Below are 24,979 nucleotides of genomic sequence, written 5' to 3' on the forward strand. Positions count from 1 at the left end.
AACCTGATGGTTTCTTATGTCTTTTGACCTGAAAAATCGAATAAATTAGATCCCAGAACTATATCTTACATAGTTTTCATGATATCCAACGTAAAAAAGAAAAATTTGGTGACGAAAAACAGACGTTTTTTTAGATCTAAGTTTAATAACTTTGTTAAATGACTAATAAATTCGTAAATTTTATTATAAAAAACATAAAATCAATAAAAGATTTTATTATCAAAAACAAGAAAGTCAGTTTTTATTATTAAAAACAAAACTGGAATTTCCGAACATTTATTGTAAATTAATTTAGTTTAAACCACGGTGATTATTTTTTTTCCCAAGTATTTTATGTTTTAAAAGTCTAAATTTATTATATTAAAAACAGCTATAAATAACAAATTTTGTATAATAAATGTTCAAAAATTCTACCACTGACATCGATGCAGTTTTCAATTCGTTTCCTTTCATTTTCTGTTGTCAACCTAACATTATCTTCACGTGTTGACAGTAGCACCATTAAGAATGCGAGCGATCAGTTCATCACGTGTGTGTAAGTTTTCCTTATATATTTTGCGTTTCATCATCCCTATAAACAGTAATCTAAAGGAGTAAGGTCCGATGACCCAGGTGGCCAATTTAACGGTCCTCTTCGTCCAATCCAAGTCGAAGTTCTAGATAATTCTTTAAAAGTTTCAGATAATTTCTTTCCGTGACAGTTGTTCTAATATAATAAGGTTTATTAATTATAATTGTTTTTAATTTTTACAAATTCATAACGTTTTCTGTTAAGTTTTATTCTGCTTTGTTTTTAATAATAAAAGTTGATCCTTTCATTTTTCATGTACCTTATTACAACAGTTTTTTCAAAATTAAATTTTCTACGAGTTTTGATAATAAAATTTACGCATTTATTAGTCATTTAATAGTTATTGTTCTTGAAACCTTAAAGAAACGTGTTTTTCGTCACCAAATCTTTCTCTTTTACGTTGTATATCATGAAAACTACGGAAAATCAGTTTTGGAACCTATTTTATTCGATTTTTCAGATTAAAATACATAAGAAACTATGAAGTTTATCTCATATAACGCCTTAAAAATTTCATTATGATTTTATTTCACCGGGGAACTGAAATTCGGGTGAAATCTTTCGCTAGTCTTAACTAGATAACAAAGCGTTTTCGGATATGCGTTTGTATGAACGTTTTTCCCTTATTTCAGGCTCTACAATCAGTTCTCAAATTATTTCCATTTTCGCCTGAATAAATCAATCACTCTGTATGTGATCATTCTTTTATGAATCACCCAGAATGGAATTTTTTTAATTACCCATTTTCTTATTTAACCTGTGATAGCCGTTGGTTGATGTAATACCACCCAACATTGAACTAAATTTGCCCTTTGCATTATATGTAACTTTAGTATTAATGTTGAAAATGCATAACATCTACATTGTTTACATTTACATTATTGGTAAGCTTTTCTTCTGTTAGTTTACTCTTTTTCAATTCTAGGAAGAATTCTGTGACGAAATTAGTCAGTTCCACTTTTCATCCGCAAGTTTCCGAATTTGAATCGTGCTGATTATATTTGATAACTTAAAAAATCATTCCTCATCTCAAAAAAACAAAACTGTATTGGATTGTTTTATTAGATAAACAACTAATTTATCAATGATAATTAAAATTCTATTATGCTGTCATAGTAAATATAATATGATTAAATGATTTTTTACCGATTATCTTTCTTTCAACTGCTTCAGTAACGGATATCATAACCGACTTATAATCCAAAAAAAAAGGTTCTTGCGATTAACATGTAAAAAAGATATCAAGGATTCTAAAATCCTTATTCCTTCGTATTTGATTTGTTTGGCGATTTTAAATATTTAATACTTTGAATTTTAATCTAATTAAAACAAGAAATTCGAGTAAATATCCAAAATAATCATAACGTTATCTCAGATTTTTATATTAAAATTCAATAAAATAAAATTAATCTAAATGACAAGTGTAAAATAAGACAGCTCTTATGATTATGAAAGATGAAAACAAACCACTGTTTGTAATACATTCCTTATGTGTTAAAACCTTAATGATTGTAGACTACTAAAATGAATCACATGTCACTTCCAAAAATGACACAACCGTTTTCAAGAATAACAAGTTTCATTCCTAGCTTAATAGTGTAAGAAAAAAGTGAATTGGTTTCCTGTTGCTTTCTTCATTGAGCGAAATATACGATTACGAATCAGCTTACCACGCTTGTAAGTCGCTATGACATCTCTACAAGTAAAACCTTCACTCTGTTCACTGCAGGGAGTGGCTGTGTGATAGATATCATTACTCGCAGAAAAAGCACTCTGAGATGGTCCATTTGCACTTTAGGGATTTTATGTGCGTCAGAGCTGCAATAAAACATTAGGACAGATAATATAAAACAAAATACCAATTTCTGTTGCGAAATAATACGTTGTTACATTCCTTGAACTTAATACAGGATTTTTTTTCGTATACTCTACAATCATATTTTATCTTTTTTTTTTTGCTTTAAGGCTTGATATTTATTTGAAGTGATATATATATATATATATATATATATATATATATAATATTTTGTGAAGTGATAAAATGATTGTTACTAGACGGTCATTTGGGGTAGTGGCCACCATGTTAGCTTCTAATTCAGCTGATCTTTTGTTTAATTCATTTCATCCATCTCATAAAATGATAGATGATATAAATAAAGTATATCCAAGATAATAATAATAAGTAATAAAAGAAAAGAAAATAGAAAAATTAGTAGTAGAAAAAGTACATGATTATAGTTATGTGGTATTTCAATAGATTGTGTATACAAAAATGTGTTATAATCGCAAACAGAAAAGCAATCAAAGCACATAAAAAAGAATTCCACTGAATTTTTATGTATTATGTAGAATTATAGAATGAATAGTATTTCTCGGATAAAGTTCGAGAAATTTAACAACATGGCAATGCCTTGTGGCCGGCCAGATGGAATGAGACAGATGGTGGGCGTTATAAGCGTGATCTCTCTCCAAATGTTGTTGATTTGCTTGACGCCTCTTGAGTGCACTCTAACAAATATGAGACGCAATTTCTTTCCGGCCACGGTGCTTTTAGGGACAGACTGCAGAAATTCGGCCTGGTAGATTCTGGGATATGTCCTCATGTTTTAAGTAGTACACCGATTATGGGAATGTCACTCGTGGCATCCTGGCCTAGGCGGACCGGAACGTCAAAAGCCGAGTTTTCGAAGATGACCTCCGGTAAAGCCCATAAGGGCTGTGAACGGAGGGGTAGGTGGAGTGCGTCTTCCCCTACGGGATCAATATTATAGAATAAATTTATATCTATAAATTAATTTTGTAGAAGCAGGGCCGATTCAAAAAAGGGTCTAAAATATTAAATAAGTTTTTGGACCAAATTATTTCTTACTTTTCAGCGCATTTTGATGTCGGTTACATGTTTTTAAAAATAATAATTATTTATTATTGCTATTATTTATTTCTTTCTTTAAATTAAAGCTATTAATTAATTAAAAACTGCTCTGTATTTTAGTATATAAAACAAAATATTGTTTCTAATACGCTGTGATAACAAGGCAAATTAAAAAAAAAATATTTTATATAAATAAAACAAACAATAAAATAAAAGCTGTATATATTTTGGCGTCGACTTTAATTGCAATTATATACTTATGCAAATAACTCGATAAAAATGATAACCTAATGCGTGTTTTATTTGTTCATTACCTTCAAAGTTATCTGCACGGTATAATGTAAAATAATTTCTTTATCTTTTACATAAAGGCTGTTCTTGTTTGCAAGAAATAAATTACATTTAATAACTTTGTACGATATACGAAATTTTTACTGTATTTCCCTAAGATAAAATATCTCTTGATCGTTTTACGTTAAGTTACAATACTTATAAACTGTGAGTAAAAAACGTATTATAAACTAGAGTTAGCCTATGTCTGTTTCTCAAGTGGAATGCAGTTGGTAGCCTTGGGGATTCAGATTCCAGTGAAGTGGCATAGACTGAAAAGTCTGTGGTACGATATCCGCACACTATAACATCAGTGTCTCACAGGCCGTCGTATGGTCAATACATATGTTATTGTGTTAGTGTTATAGATAGTGTCATTTTACCGCCAATTTTTAAAACATTCATCGATTTATCGCATTAATTTTTATCGAAGTTTTCATTTTAGTGCTAATTGTTGTTTTATTGTCGTCAGTTTTTTAATTTTATTACAGTACTACTTTTACTAAGTTTTTTTTTAACTTAAAGTATAGCATAAATTTTAAATATAAGATTTTGTAGTTGTTTATCGCTCAAATAGTTTATTATTTCTTTATACATTATTAAAAATTGTTTGTAGTGTTTTTAATTTTGCGAAAGTTATTAGGTAATAAAATAAGGCATTATAATTTCTGTTTCTTATATGAGTTTTCTCAGTAATTTGTATGGGAATGTTGTAGGAAAACAGTTTATCTTTGATTATAAGGTTATATACACGTATTATTATATTTAAAATAATTTTTATGCATTTATGTACGTTAAAATAATCCGTGTTAGCAATTTCTGCATTTTTCTTTGTTTCTTCAGAGGTCGGTTACATCTAGGTAATGAGCCTAATTTTTATTTTAATTTTAATAGTTATTTGATTTTCAACTTGTGGTCCGCGTGAAGAAAAGAGGAAGTCGTCTAATGAATTTTAAATGCCATTAACATATTTTTAATGGTATAATATAAAACAAATTTCAAGAACGTACTATAATTCAAATTTAGTCATTTTTTAAATTAATCAATTTTCTACAGGCTACTGATAACAAACGGAGTTCATTGATAATAAATTTATGCTCTATAAATTATTACAATAAATTATCACTAAAACTGGAAATTGCTTAAATTCAAGAATTGTGCATTCTTTTTCATTTTTTTCTACATTTTATTTATATTAGTTTTATTTTTTTTAACTAATTTTTTTCTAATTACTTTTTTTGGAGGGAATAGTAGCATAAATACATGGCAACAATTTGTAATACTGAAATAAGGATTTAAATAATTTAAAATAGTCCGGAAGTACTGATGTATTTATCAAATATAATTTTTATTTTAGTTTGATGTAGTTGTTATCTGTTTTACTTATTATTTGAACTACACAGACAAAAAAACAAGGATGTGTTCTTATAACGGAAGTGAAGGTTTTTACATTGCTTTCTATCATGGTTTTTCTCCTTTCTACTATTTTCTCGTAATTTTTTCATTTGAGAATCTTTATTATCCATTATATTTGGAATTTTGTTTAGCGACTGAATTATTGTTGAGTTTTTATTTTTTAGATGATAGGTCGAGAGTTCCAACATTCAAATTCTAGAAAAGGCTAAATTCTAGTATACGGATTTGAATACTAGATCGTGGATACCGGTGTTCTTTGGTGGTTGGGTTTCAATTAACCACACATCTCAGAAACTGTCGACCTGAGACTGTACAAGACTACACTTCACTTACACTCATACATATCATCCTTATTCATCCTCTGAAGTAATACCTGATGGTGATTCCCGGAGGCTAAACAGGAAAAAAAGAAAAGATGATTAGGTTGAAACTCATATATAGAGAAATATGGTGTAAAAATGCAAAAGAAATCGTGTCATTTGAAAAAGGTAAAATTTGTTTAATACCTGAACCGGAGACCTTTCTGATGGAAGTTGAAACACTAAACCGGCTCGGAGATTCATTTCTTTGCATTAAGTTTTTGTTATTGCTGTAGGTTTAATGAATTGTGTTTTATTACTGAGAGTATATATTTGTTTTTAATATTGTGCACATTGGCGTAATAGTAGCTTTTGAAAGGACGTCGATAAAATGTTACTTTTTTACCATCAGTTAAAAACAATATTGTATAGTATATTTTTGATGCTTAATTCTCCAATAAGCCTAAATCTTGTGTGTAAGAATTCAATGCGGGAACTTTGTAGCTCATGAATAACGGCATGCCTAATCGGGATTCGAACATGGAACTTCTGGATGAAAGGATGAAAGTTTCTTTTATTAATTTTTATTTTGTTTCCCCCGCAATTCAAGTACATCTTCATTCTTTAATTTAAAATCAGTTTCATCATTTTTTGTAATTAAATTCAAGTTTACATCAATCGGTTTTTAAAATTCATTATTCAATATTTGTTATAAGTAGATAATAAATTCCTATAACATTCTTATTTTGCTTTCCCCAAACATATTTCTCAATTTTTAACAAGCTAGGTATATAAATAGTCTTTTCTCTGTCTATTCGTTTGCAGGTACGTCAGAGGTTTTGACGCACACGCACGTGCGGCCAGAAGAGGTTTTGTAATAAACTAATGTTTATAATAAAAATAAATAAACTGTTATTTGAAATAAATAAATAAATTATAAATTTTGTTTGGCTTTGTACACGAGTCGTAATCCTTTTAATCCAAGAATTTCTGTAGTTTTTTCTTTCAAATTTCTATATTCTGTTACATGTTTTTTTTTCAAATATGCGTAACAATTTTTTGTTGTATTCTTTAGAAACAAGAAATATTCTACATGAATTCCTAAATTACATTGTTTTTTCCTTCTTTAAATGTATTTCATCGTCATGTCTATTCATAAACGGAAAGCGTTGTAAAAAGCCGGTCACTTTCGAGTGTTTATGCTGCAGTTATTCAGTTAATTGTAGACAGGAAGTAGACCGCTGATCGCTGATATAATGTATTTAATGACAAAGGAAATAGCAAAAGAATTTGTAAATAAAATTTTTGTAATTAGGAATAATTATTGTACATAAGTACATTGTATTCGAGTATAAATGCATGTGTGTGTGCGTTTGTGTACGGGCACGTTGATTGTATCATATTTATTATGATATTTTTATTATTATTATTTTCTATTTTTCACTTTCTTTGTTACGACAGCTTGAAATCCGGAAAATGTATCTAGTAATAATCTATAAAGGCAGAAACGAATGTGGTAATTTATGCAAGCCATTGTTAAAGTCTTGTAGTTTTTTTATTATTATATTCATTTTAAAAAAATTCTACACTATAAAAATTGTGTAAATTCTTTTATTATGATTTATTTCGGAATTATAAAATTATTACTAGTAAAACAATTCATGAGTTAGTATAGAGAATTACAAACAAATCAAATTTATTTCTGTAAGAAATTATCCAATAAAAAAGGAATCGGAATAGTGTATAGAAAAATTTTAGAGGGCTCATAGCAGTATTTCTTACTGTATAGTCAACCTATGTTGGCCCTACAAAAAGCTTTTGTGTACATAGGTTTTTAAATATTACCTTTAGAGACAAACTGATCGGTACAGGTAAATTCAATTTTTCCCCGATTTCTTTCGTAAAAAAATAATTTTACATTTATTTATTATTAATTTTTATTTATTCTTTTGTCTTTCAATGTGCAAATCTTAACATCGTTATAAATTCGTTTCAATTTTAATTTTATGATACACATATGCATGTGTGTGTGTGTATGTTAGAAATTAAAATTTACAAATTTTGCTACTTTAAGATCTCACGTTTTAGTGGGGAATCCTTTCATTCCAGCTTCCTTCCCGCCACTCAGCTTCCTGATGTAGTCACTGGTAATTAAAGTATGCCTTATAACAAAATCTGTAATAATTAAAGAAAGTTATGCGTTTTATATGAACCTTCTTCAGTCTGCATTAGGATAATAAAATTTTTATTCACTCCGCGTTCAAATCTCAGTTTTGGTGGTGCCTGGGATACACAAAATATTAAATTTGTTAGCTTTATTTAAAGTAAACGAAATTTAAATAGTGTATATATATATTTTTTTTTCAAATTTAATAAAAAACTTTTTAAAGTAATCTTTGAATTTTCTTCAATAATTTTTTTCGAAAAGATGAGACAATTAGTCTCATAGCTGTTTTGTCTTATCCGTATCTCAGTTTTTGGGTCTCCAGTTAAACTAAAAATTCATTCGCTTTCATTATAAACTTAAAAATTTCAGTAGTTTACCTAAGCGAATATATGAATGCAACCAATTGCTTTATTCCAGCCGTTCTTTTATTTATAATTAATCACTTTTTTAATAAATACAATAAAATGCTTAAAATTTTCAGTTTTTAGAACTGCTTTTAATATATAAAATTTGTTAAACGTCCAGTTATACGACATTAAATATGAATGCTAGTGGCAGTTTCGTGTTTTTCATCTGTGTAGGGATTTTATTAGACATAATTCACCACAATATGATTACCGATGGACAGAATGGGTTTGCTAAATTGTAACTAATAAATTTATATTATTCTTAAAATAATTAATCTTGGTTAATACAATAGGCTTTTTTTAACTAGTCAAAATTTTAAATTTCTTATTTAATCTACAATTAAATAATGATATTAAGAAAAAACGTTTTACAGAATACTTGAAATGCTATTTAAACACCGATGTGACATCATAATATTTCAAATATTATGTATCACATACTTTTGAAATATTACGTAAACACTCAGGTGTGCTGATTTCGCGTTGTTTACTGAAAGTATGTTGTTAAGGCCTTCAGTTGTGTTTGTTATCTTGTGTAGCTTATTATTTATTAAATTTTTTACAGTTATTCATGGTTTTTACCGTGCGTATACGTAAAAAGAAAAATTCATTTTAATTTTATAATATTTAAAATCAAATTTTTACTTTCTTGCCATCATAGGTTTACAGCTACGGTTCAAGAAGGAAAGTATGGTAATCATTCAAAAATGAGGTACGGGTTTTCTTTTTTCATTTCTCAACGTTTCATGACCCAGGACCCCAAAAAACGAAAAAAACCGTGGGGGATTAATGTTCGTACGTATTGGCGTGTTTGAAGTTAATTAACTTTTCACAAGAAACCGATTTTGATGAAAATTGGCACAGAGACTCGTGTGTATGGAACAATTTGTCGGTAAAGGTTTGGAGTCAATATCTCCAAGAAATGGGGTAAATAGTTTCTTTGGGGAAATTTTTTCAAAATTTTGCTTACGTAACCCCACTTTGTATTAAAGTCAATACATGCGTACATGGTTATCTTACCATTTAAAATAAATTTTGCCCCCAATTCTCCTTCTTCCTCAAAAATTAAAACATTCTATCTTTTTATTTGTTGCACATTTTAACCGCTTTTTTTTGTCTTCCTAAACATTGTAGTAGTGCATGTGGCAAAAAAAAAATACTTTGGGGGCAATACTGATGGTAAGGAGCCCGTCAAAGTTAAAATATTTCGATTTTTGTTTATACTTTCGTGTAAGAATAAATAACTCATGCCAGGAAAAGATAACTTTGTTGCCAGCTTTTTTCTTCGTAACATCATTTTTAATCAAGTGAAAGCAGTTATGTCATCAAATTTTTTTAACAATTTTTGAGGTCGGTGAATTATCCATTTCGATTTTGTTAAATTGATACTAGAAGAAATTTTTCATTATAAAGATATAAAGGAAAACAAATATTAAAATTATCTAATTAAAGATTTAGAAAGAATAAGGATACTATGAAAAACAGTTTTCATAGAAGGTGAAAAACGTTTCTAATTTAATCATGGATATTATTAATTATTTTTCATTTCTGTTTCAAAATTATTGATTTTTAATACAGTTATCATGTTTCATTAGTTTTCTTATCTATTATATACACTATAAATTACAAGTAATAACATTTTTTCCAAATATGTTTTCATAAGATATTTTAAAGTAATAGTCATATTTTAAAAAACAATTCACTCGGATACTTGGTAAAAATATAACTCAATGAAATTATAATTATCGTACGATTACTGTTTCCTATTACAAATTGATGACATGCATCACGCATGTGTTTCTTTAGGAAAACCATGAGTCACTATTTGGTAGTTGCCAATTCGTAATGTCCTAATACGATGTAATGCACCCCTTCTCTACTTCCTGCAATTATCGATTTTTACTTCCCGTAGAATTCCCAGTCAAAATATAATACAATTTTATGCTTTAGTTGTAACCGGCTTTACACGTTAGTGCGTGTTTAATAGCATTTCATTCTACTTATACCTGTTAAACTTTCTTTCGTCTATACAGAAAAAACCTAATTAAATCGAATACTTTTTATTAACTTAGCTATTTGTTTATCGGAGAAATTATATTTATACTTTCATCTACAATCATGAAATTTGGTGCGATAGCGGACAGTAGTATTCATTATTTTGAATGATTTTAAAAATCGGTAAAATTTAACCGGAGTTGAAGGATACTTAAACATACTCACTCCTATATTGAAAAGGGTTGAGCTCTACAAAATCTTACTGTTGCGAATTTTCTAACTTACTAAAAAAAATATGAAATCAAAACTAACAACCCTTTAAAAATACTGTCTTCATAAAACCCTCAAATTTTGATCGATCTTTAATAAATTGAATAATTTCATCTTTCAATAAATAAGATTGTATATGGGCGTCTCGCGCATTTACAAGTCGGTAGGAGGTCCCGAGTTCGAACCCTGGCATCTTTTCATACCTACCAGTTTCCACCGGGCTAATGATCTTAACGTTTGATGCCCGCTTTTTCGTAACAAAAAAAAAAAATTTGAAAAGAAAAATGAACCGGGGATCATAAATACTTTCTTACTATTTTAGTCCCTGACGGAAGTCTTATAAAATTTCTGTCGGTATCTGTAATTTTTATTTTTTTTTTTAGAATGCCTTTAAAACAGCAGCTTTCGAGAGTTAAAAGAATAATGATCCAAAATCTCTTTCGTTAATACAAATTCATTAGTTTAAGAAACAAGGTAGTAATTAGTATTCCATGTCCTTTCTTTCTTTTTCCTGTTTAGCCTCCGGGAATTATCGTCAGGTATTACTTCAGAGAGTGAATGAGGAAGATATGTATGATTGTAAATGAAATATAATCTTGTATAGTCTCAGTTCGACCGTTCCTGAGATGTGTGGTTAACTGAACTGAACCACCATAGAACACCGCTATTCACGATCTACTATTCAAATCCATATAAATTATTCGATGTTCAGTATTTTGTTTTCTTACCTAAATCCTTTTTGTTTAAAATTTTTTTTTTAGACCAAACCAAAAAATTTAGAGTCTGTATGAAAAAACTACGTATTCATTCTTGCATTTAAGGATAACAAACACATAATTATAAAAAAAGAAGCAATGATCGTTTTTCAATAAATTGAAAACGGTTGGACCGATTTGCATGCAAAAATCTTTTAATGATTGTCCTAACTACTGATTTTAATTCTAGATGCATGACTATGGATACATTCCATGAAACTCTACACTTTTGCATCGTTTGTTAACCAGTCTCTCCACTAACATAACAGAACAACAAACCGATATACAGTGGAAGTTTCAAGTTGACTGACTGAAATATTTTTACAATGCTCAGAAACAAATTCCTATGTTACACGATGAAAAAAACGCAGATAAAAATGTATACTGGGGTTTTTATGTCGATAACTTATTTATTCAAAGGAAGTGTAAAACTATGTAACGCATACTTCCCATCCATCAATAGATTTATTCAAATTTAATTTCACTACTAAGTCTTAACACAAATCACTTAACTCTCTTCATGTCACCATATCCAGAACAGATAGTAAATAACCTTTAAAAAATATGTCGAAAAATCCAGTACAATGGTTACCAGTTACCTGTCACACGTTTAACCATTCTCATACAACGTATGTATAATTTCTTTGTATATGTTACAACGTCTAATTCATATATATACACCTTTGCCAGCTGACAACTCATTTAAGAACTCGATACAATAAAACACCTGCCTACCCCCCACACTACATACAACATGCTATTTAAGTATAGTACAAAAATTAAACAACAGTTATCGAAAGAATGTTTATAACACTGTCACACATCAACTAACAGGAATACATTGTGGCCAACATTTTCAAAAAATAAGGTTACTGTGTTGGTTTCAAAACAAACAAAATGTTCTAGATCAAATAGAATATTAGCAAAACACTTGTTGATAAAAAATAATCAAGAAATTTACAAACTAAACTGCAGTGATTGATCTAAGTAGTACTTTGAAAAGACTGGATTCATCCATAGATATAAGGAATATATAACGAGCACAAAAGAATCAAAATTTGCAAAAATAAAGTATTTTTTTGAGAAAATATTCAATTATTTTCATAGTGAGTCGTTTAATACATGGCAATACAGTCTTATCACGTTTTATCATTCTTTTTAACCAAGACCTTTTTTTCAACATATACAATTAAACAATTCTTAATCGCTTTTATTATTATTATTATTTTTTTTTTTTTAAATAGAAATAATCTTTACAATAATTTGTTCAAAATTACAGTTTTTCTGAGAGTTAATACATTTATTGTGTCCTTTTTTTCTGTTTAGCCTCTGGAGGCTAAGGAGCCTCTGTAAGGTATTACTTCGGAGGATAAATGAGGATGGTATATATGAATGTAAATGAAGTGTAGTCTTGTACAACCTCAGATCGATCACTCCTGAGAAGTGTGGTTAATTAAACCCAACCATCAAAGGCATGGTCGTTTTCACACACGCTACAAATCATTCATATCATCCTCTGAAGCAATACCTAACGGTGGTCCCGGAGGTAAAAAACTCATCAACACCGGTATCCACGATCTAGTATTCAAATCCGTATAAAAGCAACTGCCTCACTATTATTTGAACCTTAGAACTCTCGACTTCGTAATCAGCTGATTTGCGATGACGAGTTAACACTAGACCAGCCAGGTGGGCTATTTATTGTGCCCTATATTCTCAAACTCAACTACATTGCTTCTAACAAACTGTCTTCCTTTTTTTTATTTCTTACTCTTTCTTCTATTTTCAAATTAATCTTGGTAAAAAAATCATGTTATTATTCTGCTTTTTATTCTTACGTATAAAAATACAAAATTTAAAAAATTATCCGAGTTTAAAAAAACAGTTTTGATTTTTAATATTTATAAAAAAACGGCAAGCAAAGCGGGTCTGTAAATTTATTAATGTTAAATGTGTCTGCTCTATAAAATTCTGCACTTGACCAGTTAACTAGTATGCAAATTCTTCTGTAATTATTTGTTTAACTTTCCCTTAATAAATAAAAATAAATAATTATTTACTACAATAATGTATTGTTTATATTCCGTTACATCTAAATATTTATATATCAATCAACATATTTGCATTAAATATAGAGCACAAGTTTTACAATTATCTACTACGTTAATTGAGAATCTCTCTGTTGACGGTTAGTATGAAATAATAAATCTCTCGTATGTTTCATAAATTTTTTTAATATATTAATAAATTTCTAATGGAATGCTTAATACACTTTTAATTTCACATTTATTAATGACTAATTCTGTACTTTCTATTCAATTCTGTTTTGTACTAATGTTGTATAGTTTCAATAATCCACTACATGCCTTCTAATTTTTGTCTTCCCTTGCAGTATTTATTTTGTATTATTCCTTCTACTATTTTGAAATTAACAAAATTTGTCTTAATTTTGATTTAAACTGGATTTAAACCTAGATTTTTCAAGATTATAACTGATTTTTTTTAGGGTTTGTTAATTTTTGTTTTTTAATTTTATTCTATTACAAACATAATTTTCCACAATCTTCTTTAAATAGGCAAAGCTTCTTCTTTAACGAGGATAAAGAAGAATCCTCGTTTATCCTTTAGACAAAGGATAAATTCCTTTATCCTTTGCCTCGTTAGTTTTTCTGTTGTCTACATTTTTCTATATAACTGTACGAAAAATAATTTTTATTCTAAATCTTATCATGTTATGTTTTATCTAACAAATTTATTTTTCACCTGAAAACTCGCATGTGTGTTTCAATCGGTTTTTATGTTTTCATTACATTATCCTATCTTTAAATATTAGTAAAATAACCGCAGTGGAAAAAATTATATCGATTATATTAAATAAAATGTGTTCAAGTAGTAGTAATACTGAAACCAACATACTGAAAAAATAACATCTTGTGTTTTTACAATAATATACGTTGCGTATGACGTCACCCCTACCTTTCACCCAGCTGCAGGGAGTTTATTCTTGTATCTTGTCAGCACTAGTTTCTGGTACTAGAATTTATTATCAGTGAATTTTATTTTCAGTTATAGAAAACTAGTATATAATTCGGAAATTTTACTAAGAGATTATTATTAAAAAAAAGAAATGTGTTTATTCAAACACGTACTCGTGCGCTTATTTTGCGAATCGCGGCGCGGTGTGAATGTGTGTGTGTATGTATACAATATGAAAATGTATTACTTTCTACGATGATCTTAATTTTTTCTTTCATTATACACTTTTTATCCTGTAGGCTTCCCTCGATTATTACCAAATAAAAACACCCCTTGGCGCCTCTTTTTTATTTTACAACTAGCCGACCCAGCAATGCTTCGCAATTGTTAGTTTTGAGTGTATAAAGAGATTAGATGAACACAATTGAAAGTTTGATAGAACATTAAAAAACTGAAGATTACGGAACTTCACAAAATTTAACCTTTCACTTTATAAAAGCCAAAATGTAAACAAATCCAATCGTCAAAACAACAGCACTACCTAGCGGATTTAATTCAAACTACTAACTAAACACAGTAATCGATTCAAAATACCCTTAACTTTCTTTCTACTGATCAGATCGAGGATTTCAATAGCTTTAAACCTTCTCCGGACAAGGTAGACCATTTTGCAAAAAACCGCGCGTAAATCGGTCCAGTAGTTTTTTAATCTATAGCGAACACACATACGAGATAAATAGTGCTGTAATATAAATAAAATTAGGACAGTCCAATAAATAGAAGATTTCTCAAAACTACGCCTTTAGTAATGATTACTGCAGTAGAATCTTTACATTAATATTTTACTAAAACGCTTTTTTAAGATTTCAAAAAAATATTTTATTTTCCATTTGTTTAAAAACTTTTTCACATGAGATCAAAACGATGTGAAATTAAATTCAAAATTTTCCACAGTTTTCTAAGATCGCCTGAGTAGTTTCTTTAAATAATTCGTAGCTATCGACCTTATTAAAAATAAAAACCCAGTTTAACGGAAATAATTTCTTTAGGATATTGTTTATATTTCAGAGATTGATTAAAATAACTTACATTGCAAATTTATTATACAACGTAATATTTACAGTATTATTATTATTACTTATAACTTATTTAAAAAAATAATAATAATAAATAAAGAATAGAGTCACGAAGATATGATAAATATCATTCATTGTTTCTCTTTTATATTATAGCTTGTAGTATCAGAAGTAGTACTGGTTCATTTGTTGCTCGAAGGCCCCCTTACAGTCTACTGTTTAAGAGTTGTAGATTATATTTTACCTTAGTAAACTTTTAAAATAAACTTTCTACTTATAACCGGCTAAATCATACATAAGAAACCTCACTGAAGTCTATTGTTTCAAAATAAAAAAAATAATAAATGAACTACGTAGTAACATTTATAATCTTCTTCTTCTTCTCAACCAGTTCTAAATAAAACTACTGTATTGTATTACAACTTATTTAAAAAGCAGAAAAATAAATTAGCTTTTGTATTATTATCACATTATTTATTATACGATCATATTATAATGTAACAATTGGAATGCAATTTTCTCTCTGATATTTAATACGATTTTTTTTCTTTTAATTTAAATATATTTTTTTTAAATAACCCTAAATATAGAAAAATATAATATTATCTTTATTTTAACTGAATGAATTTTCTTCACGGAGTTTCATCTTTTAAAAATAATAATAATATTAACCGAATTTCTTTCCTTCCTTTGATTGTAAAATGTATTAATTTTAATATAAAATGTAATACATTTTATATTAAAATTAATGAAATGGATTAGACAGTATATTAATTAGATGTATTTTATATTCGTATGTAAATATATTTCTAGAACTACACAATTAATTTTCATTAATGAGTTACAATACACTTTGTTTCAATGCAAGTGAATCTAGATGCATGATGCATACCAATTAAAAAAGAAACCGGTTGACTATGTAGTTTGTTATAACTGAAAAATCTTATAATTACAAATTAAACGATTTCTCTTTTTGTTCTTTTTTTTAATGAGCTGACACAAAGAAATATGAGGTTTATCGTTACTTTTTTTTTAATTTTATTTATTTACTTTTTTGATTTTTTTTTTAATGGTGAAGTCATTTGCTGTATCCAACTTTTTAGTTATAAAACGTATTTACTTATTTATAAATAAAAGGGTACTTGTAATGTAATTTTATATATCATCAAATAAATTCTTCAAGTTTTTATACTCATTAATTCTGTAGAACTATTGGCGTTTCTTTTATACAGTGATCATTCACCTCCGTCTAGTACCCGCCCACGTGATAGTCTTACCTCTAGTATGCAAGTTGCTTCCTTTAATAAATGACATCTATCTAATTTTGTTTATTTGAACAGCTACGGATGAAGAATAATTTATACTTTAATATCAGTGTTAAATATATGTATAATTATTTAATTAAATAATGCTCATTTTTTTACATATCTCTCTTTCTCTCTCTCTCTCTGTCAACATGCGCGCTCATGCACTATAGGTATTATGTACGTGATGATTTATATCTGAGTTGCTTAGTTTTTTCTTAATTCCGAAGTTGAGCTTTTGCTGGAAATATTAAATTTTGTTATATATGATTTAGATTTACGGGGTTTATTTTAAAACCTAATTTTTATGATATTTAATTTATTTGTGTTTCAATAGTGATTTAATAGAATTAATCGCGAATAATGTTTCATCGGACTCTGAATTTTAAATGAAAAATCTGTTAAATTGTAAATATTTTAGCTGATAAAGTACTAAGTGAAGTGAATATTATTAATTAATAACATTAATTAAAGACGAAAAAATAAAAATGGCAGCTCAAGGTGTTAAAGTTGATCCTAAAGATCCGAACGTGAGAAAACTTGTATATAATATGTACCGTGGAATTCTTGGAAATTATAATAACAAAGCTAATGATATTTTAAGTGCTTTACCAAAAGAACGAGTCGTCGAAGATCAAGGAATCACTAGACAATTGGAGAGTATGATGTATGTATTATCATTATTATTTATTATTCTTTAATTATCTACATTTTTATTAATGGTTAAGTTAAACGTAATATTTTTAATTAATTGTTGATCTTACCTGTTTTGTAAGATTTATTACTTTATTTTTGAAGTAAGTTTTTTATGTGTTTTATGCATTTTTTCAATGTATATTTAATTATTTGTATTACAATTTCCGTTATTTTTTGCTTTAACTTAAATATTCCTCTTTTTAGTGAATAACACCTTAGACATGGTAATTTTTTTTTTTTGTAATTTCTGCATTCTACTTTTTTCAACGAAATTATTTTCAGTTTTCCTGTTTATTTATGCTTCAGTTTTATAAACTTTCGAGTAACTATTTCCAGCTTCATCATAATTTTATTACTTTCTGACTCGTTCTAAAGAATAATTTATGCTGTTTTAAGGCTTAACATTCTTTATAGTTCGGGCGGTATCTGTTTTGGGTTGTACTTTTTCTATTTGATCGCAATTTTTGCTTTAATTCCTCCGGAATATAATCAGGAATGATTATTTCATATGCGCCATTTGAAAAAGGTGTGCTTAAACTTCTATTAAACAAAATGTAAAAAAAAATTGCAAAAATATTCATTTCTTTTTCCCTATTTCCCTAGATAACTCGATAACTGTTCATTTTAGAGAATAAATCGAGAGAGAAAAAAGTATTTGTTATTAAATTTTACACATAATATCATCGACTGCAAATCGAAAAATACGTTATTATTGATGCAAAAGTAGCAAAACTGTCAAAATAAAAATAAAAAATAAAACTTTTTTCTAGTACTTATATTATACATAGGACTTTCATATTTTGCCTCAAAGAACTTTTTGATATGCTAAAGCAACGCCAAATTTCAACAGAATCGACGTAACAGTTTGCACAATAATTTTGCAGTCCAGATTTTTAAAAAAATGCGATTTTCCAAACTGTGTAGACTAAAATAAAGTCTCTACTTGAAAATTTAATGCCATTTAAAAGAGCACTTAAAATTTCAAATACATTTTGGAAAATTTAAATCTGTTAATTAGGAGAGCCTAGGGAATTTTTTAAACATACTTGCAATTTTAATAAAAAAAATTATTGTTTTTTTATCGATTTGTAAGCTAAAACGTTTAAATATCATATTGGCAAACGCAAATTATTGCCAAGTATCGGGTCTATTAATTTATCGATAATAATTTGTTCTAAAAGTTGCACAATGGCTGTCAACTTTAATCGGTTCTATTTGTGGAGATAATTAACGAACTTTTTTTTTTAAAAGAAGCGTCTTTCCGATTACTTTTAAGCTGAGCGGGGTGGTGACCGGAAGCGTCACAAGGGTTGGGATGTACTTTTTAAAATTAATTTAAATGAAAATTCATGAAGATATTCAATTTGTTTAAAATCAAAAAAATTGCAAGAATGTTTGAAAAATTCTCTTATATGCCCGTTTTAAAACAGATACCCGCTGGACTGTTATGTATACAAATTAATAATTGTCTCAACAAAATCTTTTAATTTGGGTGATAGAAATAGTGAAACTGAACTTCTGTATAAATTCATGTAGATTAGAATTGCATAACCTCGCAGCTGCCATTTTTCACCAACCACCATAATTTTTTCTCAATCTGTTTTGAGTTTTATTTCTTAGGCACGCAATCTTTTTGTTAAAAATGATGAAAATTCCTACTGTTTAATTTTTTCAAATCATTAAAAATATTTTTTTCACCGTCCGACAGTATTTTATTCTCTTTGGTCAAAATGTTAAGAATACTTAACGACGAAAATACTGTTTATTTTCGTCGTTAAGTACTTCGAAAGTGAAATTAGTAAATTAGCAGCTTTCGCCGTAAACATTCATTTTGTTTTTATTTCTTTTTGGTTTTTTACTTCACTGTTCAATGATTTCTCATTAATTTGAATTCTCTTTATTAGTTATTTCCAAGTTTCTGATCACTTACATGAATCAGTTTGTTTTTTCATGAGTTGTTATAATAAGTAATCTTCATTTAGACTCAAACTTTATTTTATCATAAATATTAATTTATTCTTTCATTATATATTATAATTGATTTAGTATTCTATTCATTATAATAAATAAGAAAGCTGTGAATATATTCTTGCTTGTCTAATTTTTCCCCACCAACTTTACTTTTTTTTTTGGTCTTCAATATTTTTCCGAATTATAATTTTGCCTATCAGAATTACGATTTTTATTATTATTATATTTTTTACAACAGTTTTTTCCCCTTTCTCAAGGTCACGAGCGATGTTATTTAATTAGGAAATTTAGTCTCTAATAATATGTAAAATTATTGCTAGTTATCCCCAGTAAATATAGCCAATCGGGCTTACTTTCCCTGGAATCCAGCTGATTTATTGTACCATTTCAGTTTTTATACATATTTTTAGTTAATCTTTGCGTAATTAATTTAATTACGACTTAGAGAAAGATAAATTATGTAATTAAAAAATTCTGTGATTAAAAATGCCTAAAATTGAAATAGACATCAAGTAAATAAATATTCATTAAGGTTTTGAACACGGACTTGAATTTACGTTTGTAAAACTATTGTGTCAGATGATGCACTAATTAAACTGTTTCTCTCTCAAAAAAAAGAAGATTATTGTTTAAATATTCTATTAAATGAGGGATTATTTTAAATAAAGGCTAACTACTGACTGTGTTCTTATTAAAAAAAAATCTTTCTTCAATTAAATAAGTTTTATCTGATTTAATAAATACGTTGAGTTTATTTAAATTTCCTTAATAGTTAAATCTAATAATTTTAATGATATGATTTAATGATATGCGACAGACTCAAGGTCTGTTGCATACATATACTCGTATATATCATTTCATTGCATGTGAAATGAGGACGCAGAATTAGAAAATAGAAATGAAACAATTTTGGTTACTTGCTGGTATAACTTTAAAATTGTCAATTAACTTTAATTACTTCTTTGTGTATCTAAAATCATCTCTCTTTTTTTATAAGTATAATTTTTACTTAGAAATAAATAACAAATAAGATAATGCAAACAGAAATTAACCGATAATGAGCAGGAGACCATTTTTAAATACTCGTATATTTGTCTAATAATTTTTTTTAATAGTTTAACGTAAAGTCAGTATCTTCTTCGTAAATGTACGGTTGTGATTTATAAAATTAACGTTTATTTTGATTCTTGGTAATATAGAATTGTATCGCATGTGATCGGACATTGATTTATGATATTTTTGTTATTTAAATACTTCCCAAATTACACGCCTTCGTCAATCCTTGACCGATATCCATGAATCTTTTTGAAAATTGCATAAATAATTCAACTAAAAAAAAAAAATACTGAAAATCCAAAATATTTCTAAAAAACTTCTGAACGCTGGTGAATAAGAAATTGAATAAAAATATTGAAATAAAAATTGAAGTAGAACTGTACAGTAATGAATGCCCAACATTTATATATCCTTTTATTTCTGAAAAGAAAGTATAAAAAAGGGTAGAACAATTGTGAAATAATTATAGCATTCATTGCACGTTAAATAAATTATGCTTAAATCTCTGTATGGAAGTTGAAATAATATGAAAAAATATACACTCTAAGAAGATTATGTGGGTATAGAGGTATGTATGGTAATCTTGGCACGCATCTCATGTTACTTCTTTTTACTTTGCTTTCTTTCTTTCTTTTTTCCTCCTTTTTTTTATTAAATCGGTTACAAGGGCACTCATTAAAGATATCATTATTTTTATAATAAAATAATAAATAAAAGAAACGTCTTACTTTCTGTATTTTATTAAGTCGTTTAATAAATCTTTTAAAAATGCTCTATTCTTAAAGATTGAAAAAATTGAGGTGTAGATTAAAATACTTTCATTTTACAAAAAATAAAAAGTGTGCTTGTCACGTAAATGTAACTTCATTCAACGGAATTTAATTAATTATAAAGATTTTTTAACCATTTAAAGAGGTTATACGATATTTATAAAAGAAACTTTTTTCAATTTATGTATCAACCTACGAAGTTATTATTATGGTTTTTTTTTTTTTAATTTCTATATTATAAATCTTATTACTTTCTATTTTTATTACAACAAAACTCCCGTTACGTTTTGTAACCTTATACGCTTATGTTAAAAAAAAACAAAAAACAAATTAACGACCACTTATAGAGAAAACAGGCTGAAATGTAGAAAAATAATTTGTAATTCAATAATCATGTTCCTTTTATTTACTTGTTTGTACTGGAATTATTTTATTGTTCTTTTTGATGAAATATAAAACTTTTTAAATCGTTTATAAGTTAAAATATTTTGTTACTACTCAATACAATTAATCATTTCAAACAAATATTTTTACGCATCAACAGAAATGAGATCATACACAATAAGGTTTTTTCTTTTTATACATTCATGTGTTGTACGTTTAATGTTTGTGGCTCATTACTAAAGAACGTTTAATTCGATCTATACATGTCACACTGTACCAGTCGATAAATTTGAAATTACAGTTTGCGTCATAATAAAAGTTAAAATTGATATCCAAATCTTTTTTATATCAAACTATACGATTTCGTTTCATTACAAAAATTCAAGAAAAACGAAAAAAAATTAGATTTCTTCAGTATTATTTATTTTACATTAACTGCGTAATAATTGGTTTTTTTTTCATTCCTCTCACCCAGTTTTGCGATTTTAGATTAACAGTTTTCTTGTTTTATTTTCAACAAACGTGTACATTCAGGAATGATTATTATTTGTTAAAATTAAAAAAAAATTTGAATATTTTTTGATAAGCAGCAAAGAATAAATTTATAGTAGTCTAATTATAATAATAATAAGACAAAAGGCCTGGCAAAAATGGATCTCTACCAAAAATGAGGAAAATAGGAAAAATTTCCTTAAGATCCGAAAATAAGTCGGTAAAAAGATAAAACAAGTCAAGAAAAATAATGAGAAAGAATTTTTAAATCAAATAAGCGATAACTTTAATAAAAATAATTCTCGCAACTTCTACCAAACTATTAAACAAAAATTAACTAAATATAATCCACCAAGTCTTCAGTTGGAAAATGAGGATGGTAAAAAAGAACATAAAATAAACAACAGTAAAATCTTAGTCAGATATTTCCAAAATTTATTAAATTGTAAGAAACCAAAAAAACAACTTTTAATTTCAAAATAAGCAATCTAACGCAGAAAACTCCATACCTCCGGATTTGGATGAAATTCAAAACTTAATTAAAGAACTAAAGAGCTTAAGAATAATAAATTTTCTGGGGAAAACTAAGTTACAGCAGAAAAGTGGAAGAAGGCCAACGTAAATGCAAAAGAATCCCTAGTCAAAATTTATAGCAAAATATGGAATAACGAAAAAATTCCGAAAATTGGAAGACTGCACTCATCCACCCACTTCATAAAAAAGGATCCAAATAATTATAGGGAAATTTCACTTTTGTAAGTTACATACAAAATTCTATCTAAAGCTCTTCTTAATCGTGGAAACCTCACCTGGGTGAATATTAGGGTGCATTTAGGGAAAATAGATCTTGCGCAGAGCAAATCTTTAACCTCAAAAATATAATGGAATATTGTAAATGTCGAAATAGAACAAATGTTATAACTTATTAATTTTCAAAAACATACGAATATCATAGGAGAATTATCTGATTCTTTTCGCATCGAAACCGTCGTAAGACAAGGAGATGGACTTTCTCCACTACTTTTTAACCGTGCTCTTGAAAAGGTAGTTAGAGAATGGAAAAAAATTTAGACAAAAATAGTGGTATAAGACTGGAAACTAAAAGAAAAAAGATTAATTGTTCAGCTTTCGCTGGTGATATGGCATTATTAGTTAAAAATTGGAAAGAAGTTGAACAACAAATTAAAGAATTAGAAAAATAAGCTGCTAAAATAGAACTAAAAATCGCGTTTGAGAAAAAGAAAGTTTTGACTAATTATAAAAACTGCCCAAATTTCTTTAGTGTAAATAAAAAAAATAGAGAAAGTGGATAATTCCAAATATCTCGGAGAAAGGATCAGTTGGAATTCTTTAGATAAAAATTCGTTAACAGTGAGAGGTAATAAAATGGAATTAGCTTTCCAGCTGATGAAAAACACATATAACCTGCAAGACTTAAAATGGAACTCAACATTTCGACACTATAAAACTGTGATATGTCGGAAACACTCTATGCGGAACCCTAAGACCGTGCAATAAACGTCTACCAGAAAATTTAAAAAAAAGAAAGGAAAATTATAAGAAAATTTTTGGCCGTAAATTTCAAATAATCAGATAAAATTAATTCCAAATAAAATATTTTATATTAAAATTGAAGAACAGTCAGACATGATAAGGAAAATACAAACTGCATTTACTCCCATTTAACTTTTGATTGATTGACTAAACAAATCTTTGATTTCTTCCAAAGTAAAAAAAACCGAAGTCAAATGGTTCACACTATTCCAAGAAGACTTAAAATTACTGAAGGTAACTGAAGAAATTATAAGAGAAACAGAAATTTTAAATAGAATATTAAAAGATGAAAATAAAAGGTACCAAGAAGCGCCAAACCGCAAGAACAACAGAGCTGAACTTTCTGAAGAGTGAAGGAAAGAAATATCAGAATGAATGAAGAGGTACTGGGCAGATAGAAAAACAGGAAATAAGAAACAACCGCAAATAAACAAATGATCTAACATGTTCCAAGGTGAACCATTCAGGGGAAAAAACAATAATAGTAAAAACAAGCTTTGTTATGTCGATAATGAATTAATATTTTAAAAATATCAAGTATTAAATATATTTAAAAATATGCTGTTTTAAAAATAAATAATATAATTTTAATTGTTTAATTAAATTAATTTTTTTTAAATTTTTATAATAATATTTTTAAAATAATATATTTAAATAAATATTTTATGCCTTTGTGGACGATATACAGCAAGCCTCGCAAAAGACGATGATAATCTATCATCAAATTCATTATTTACGAGCACCTGTTCGTAAGTTCTTTATTATATGATTGTATCATTACTTTCTACCCTACAGCATTTAATGTAGTAGTAATATTAAATTTTTTTTTCACTTACTATTACAACCGAGTCGTAATAACATTTATATTTTACTGCTTACATTTTTTTAAACATGTTATAAGTATTTTTGAAAAAATTAAACATTATTTTAGATTTTTTTAAAAAACAATCATTCCCGACTGTTTTCGATGTAGAAAAATAACCAATAATTAAAAATTCCGTTGGTCAAAAAGCAACTTAAGTGGGCGTAGACAGAAAGCACGAAGATTATAGACAGTTGATAGGACTTTTTTTTGTATGTGTTTGTTCTCCTCTGAGCCGGCTCCACAATCAAGTATTACTCAGTCCAGGGGAGTGTCCTTGCGACTCTAATGAGCCTCCCCACCTACCGACAGTACGTCCGGCATGGCAGGTCGGCTCACCGGTACCGGATCTTTTCCTTATTTTCATTTTGCCTCTATCTAACCGCTTAGGCCAGGGATACCGGGACCGGCTATGGCGTTCCCGGGTTCTGCTTTAGCAGCCGAGTCTTGGTCGTCATGTTTTATTTTTCTTGAAGTAACTCCTCCCACTTCTTGTAATCCACTTCCTTTGCTCGTATAATCTCAGCCACGAATCTTTCTGTCGTCAACTATTCCTCTTCACCTCTCAACATATACTTTATTGTAGTTTCCGGGATAATCTCTTGTATGTTATATCTTGCTTTTAGATCCTCCCAACGTGCACATTCAAAAAAGCTGTGGCAGGGTCCTCTGCGGTTCTCTTGACCGCAGTACACACAATTTGGGAGCTCTCTTCTTCTAAATCTGTGTAAGTATACACCAAATCCTCCGTGACCG

The 24,979-nt window shown here is 28.0% G+C and overlaps 1 protein-coding gene across 8 annotated transcripts in view; it reads left to right on the forward strand.

The window, feature by feature from the left end:
• The window catches only part of LOC142322226 (uncharacterized), a 282,710-nt gene that overhangs the window by 168,935 nt on the left and 88,796 nt on the right, over window positions 1-24,979 (forward strand). The window contains exons 1-2 of one of the 8 annotated variants that reach the window (XM_075361057.1): window positions 4,114-4,240; window positions 16,776-17,105. The exons of 6 other annotated variants lie outside the window; for them this stretch is intronic. In XM_075361057.1, the coding sequence (XP_075217172.1) occupies window positions 16,927-17,105 (179 nt within the window). In that variant the 5' untranslated portion in view covers window positions 4,114-4,240; window positions 16,776-16,926. Of the gene's footprint in view, window positions 1-4,113; window positions 4,241-16,775; window positions 17,106-24,979 lie in introns of those variants that run through there. One more of the 8 variants, XM_075361054.1, reaches the window with a different exon arrangement.

This window comes from Lycorma delicatula, chromosome 3 (genome assembly GCF_047948215.1).
Source record: "Lycorma delicatula isolate Av1 chromosome 3, ASM4794821v1, whole genome shotgun sequence".
NCBI lineage: Eukaryota > Metazoa > Arthropoda > Insecta > Hemiptera > Fulgoridae > Lycorma > Lycorma delicatula.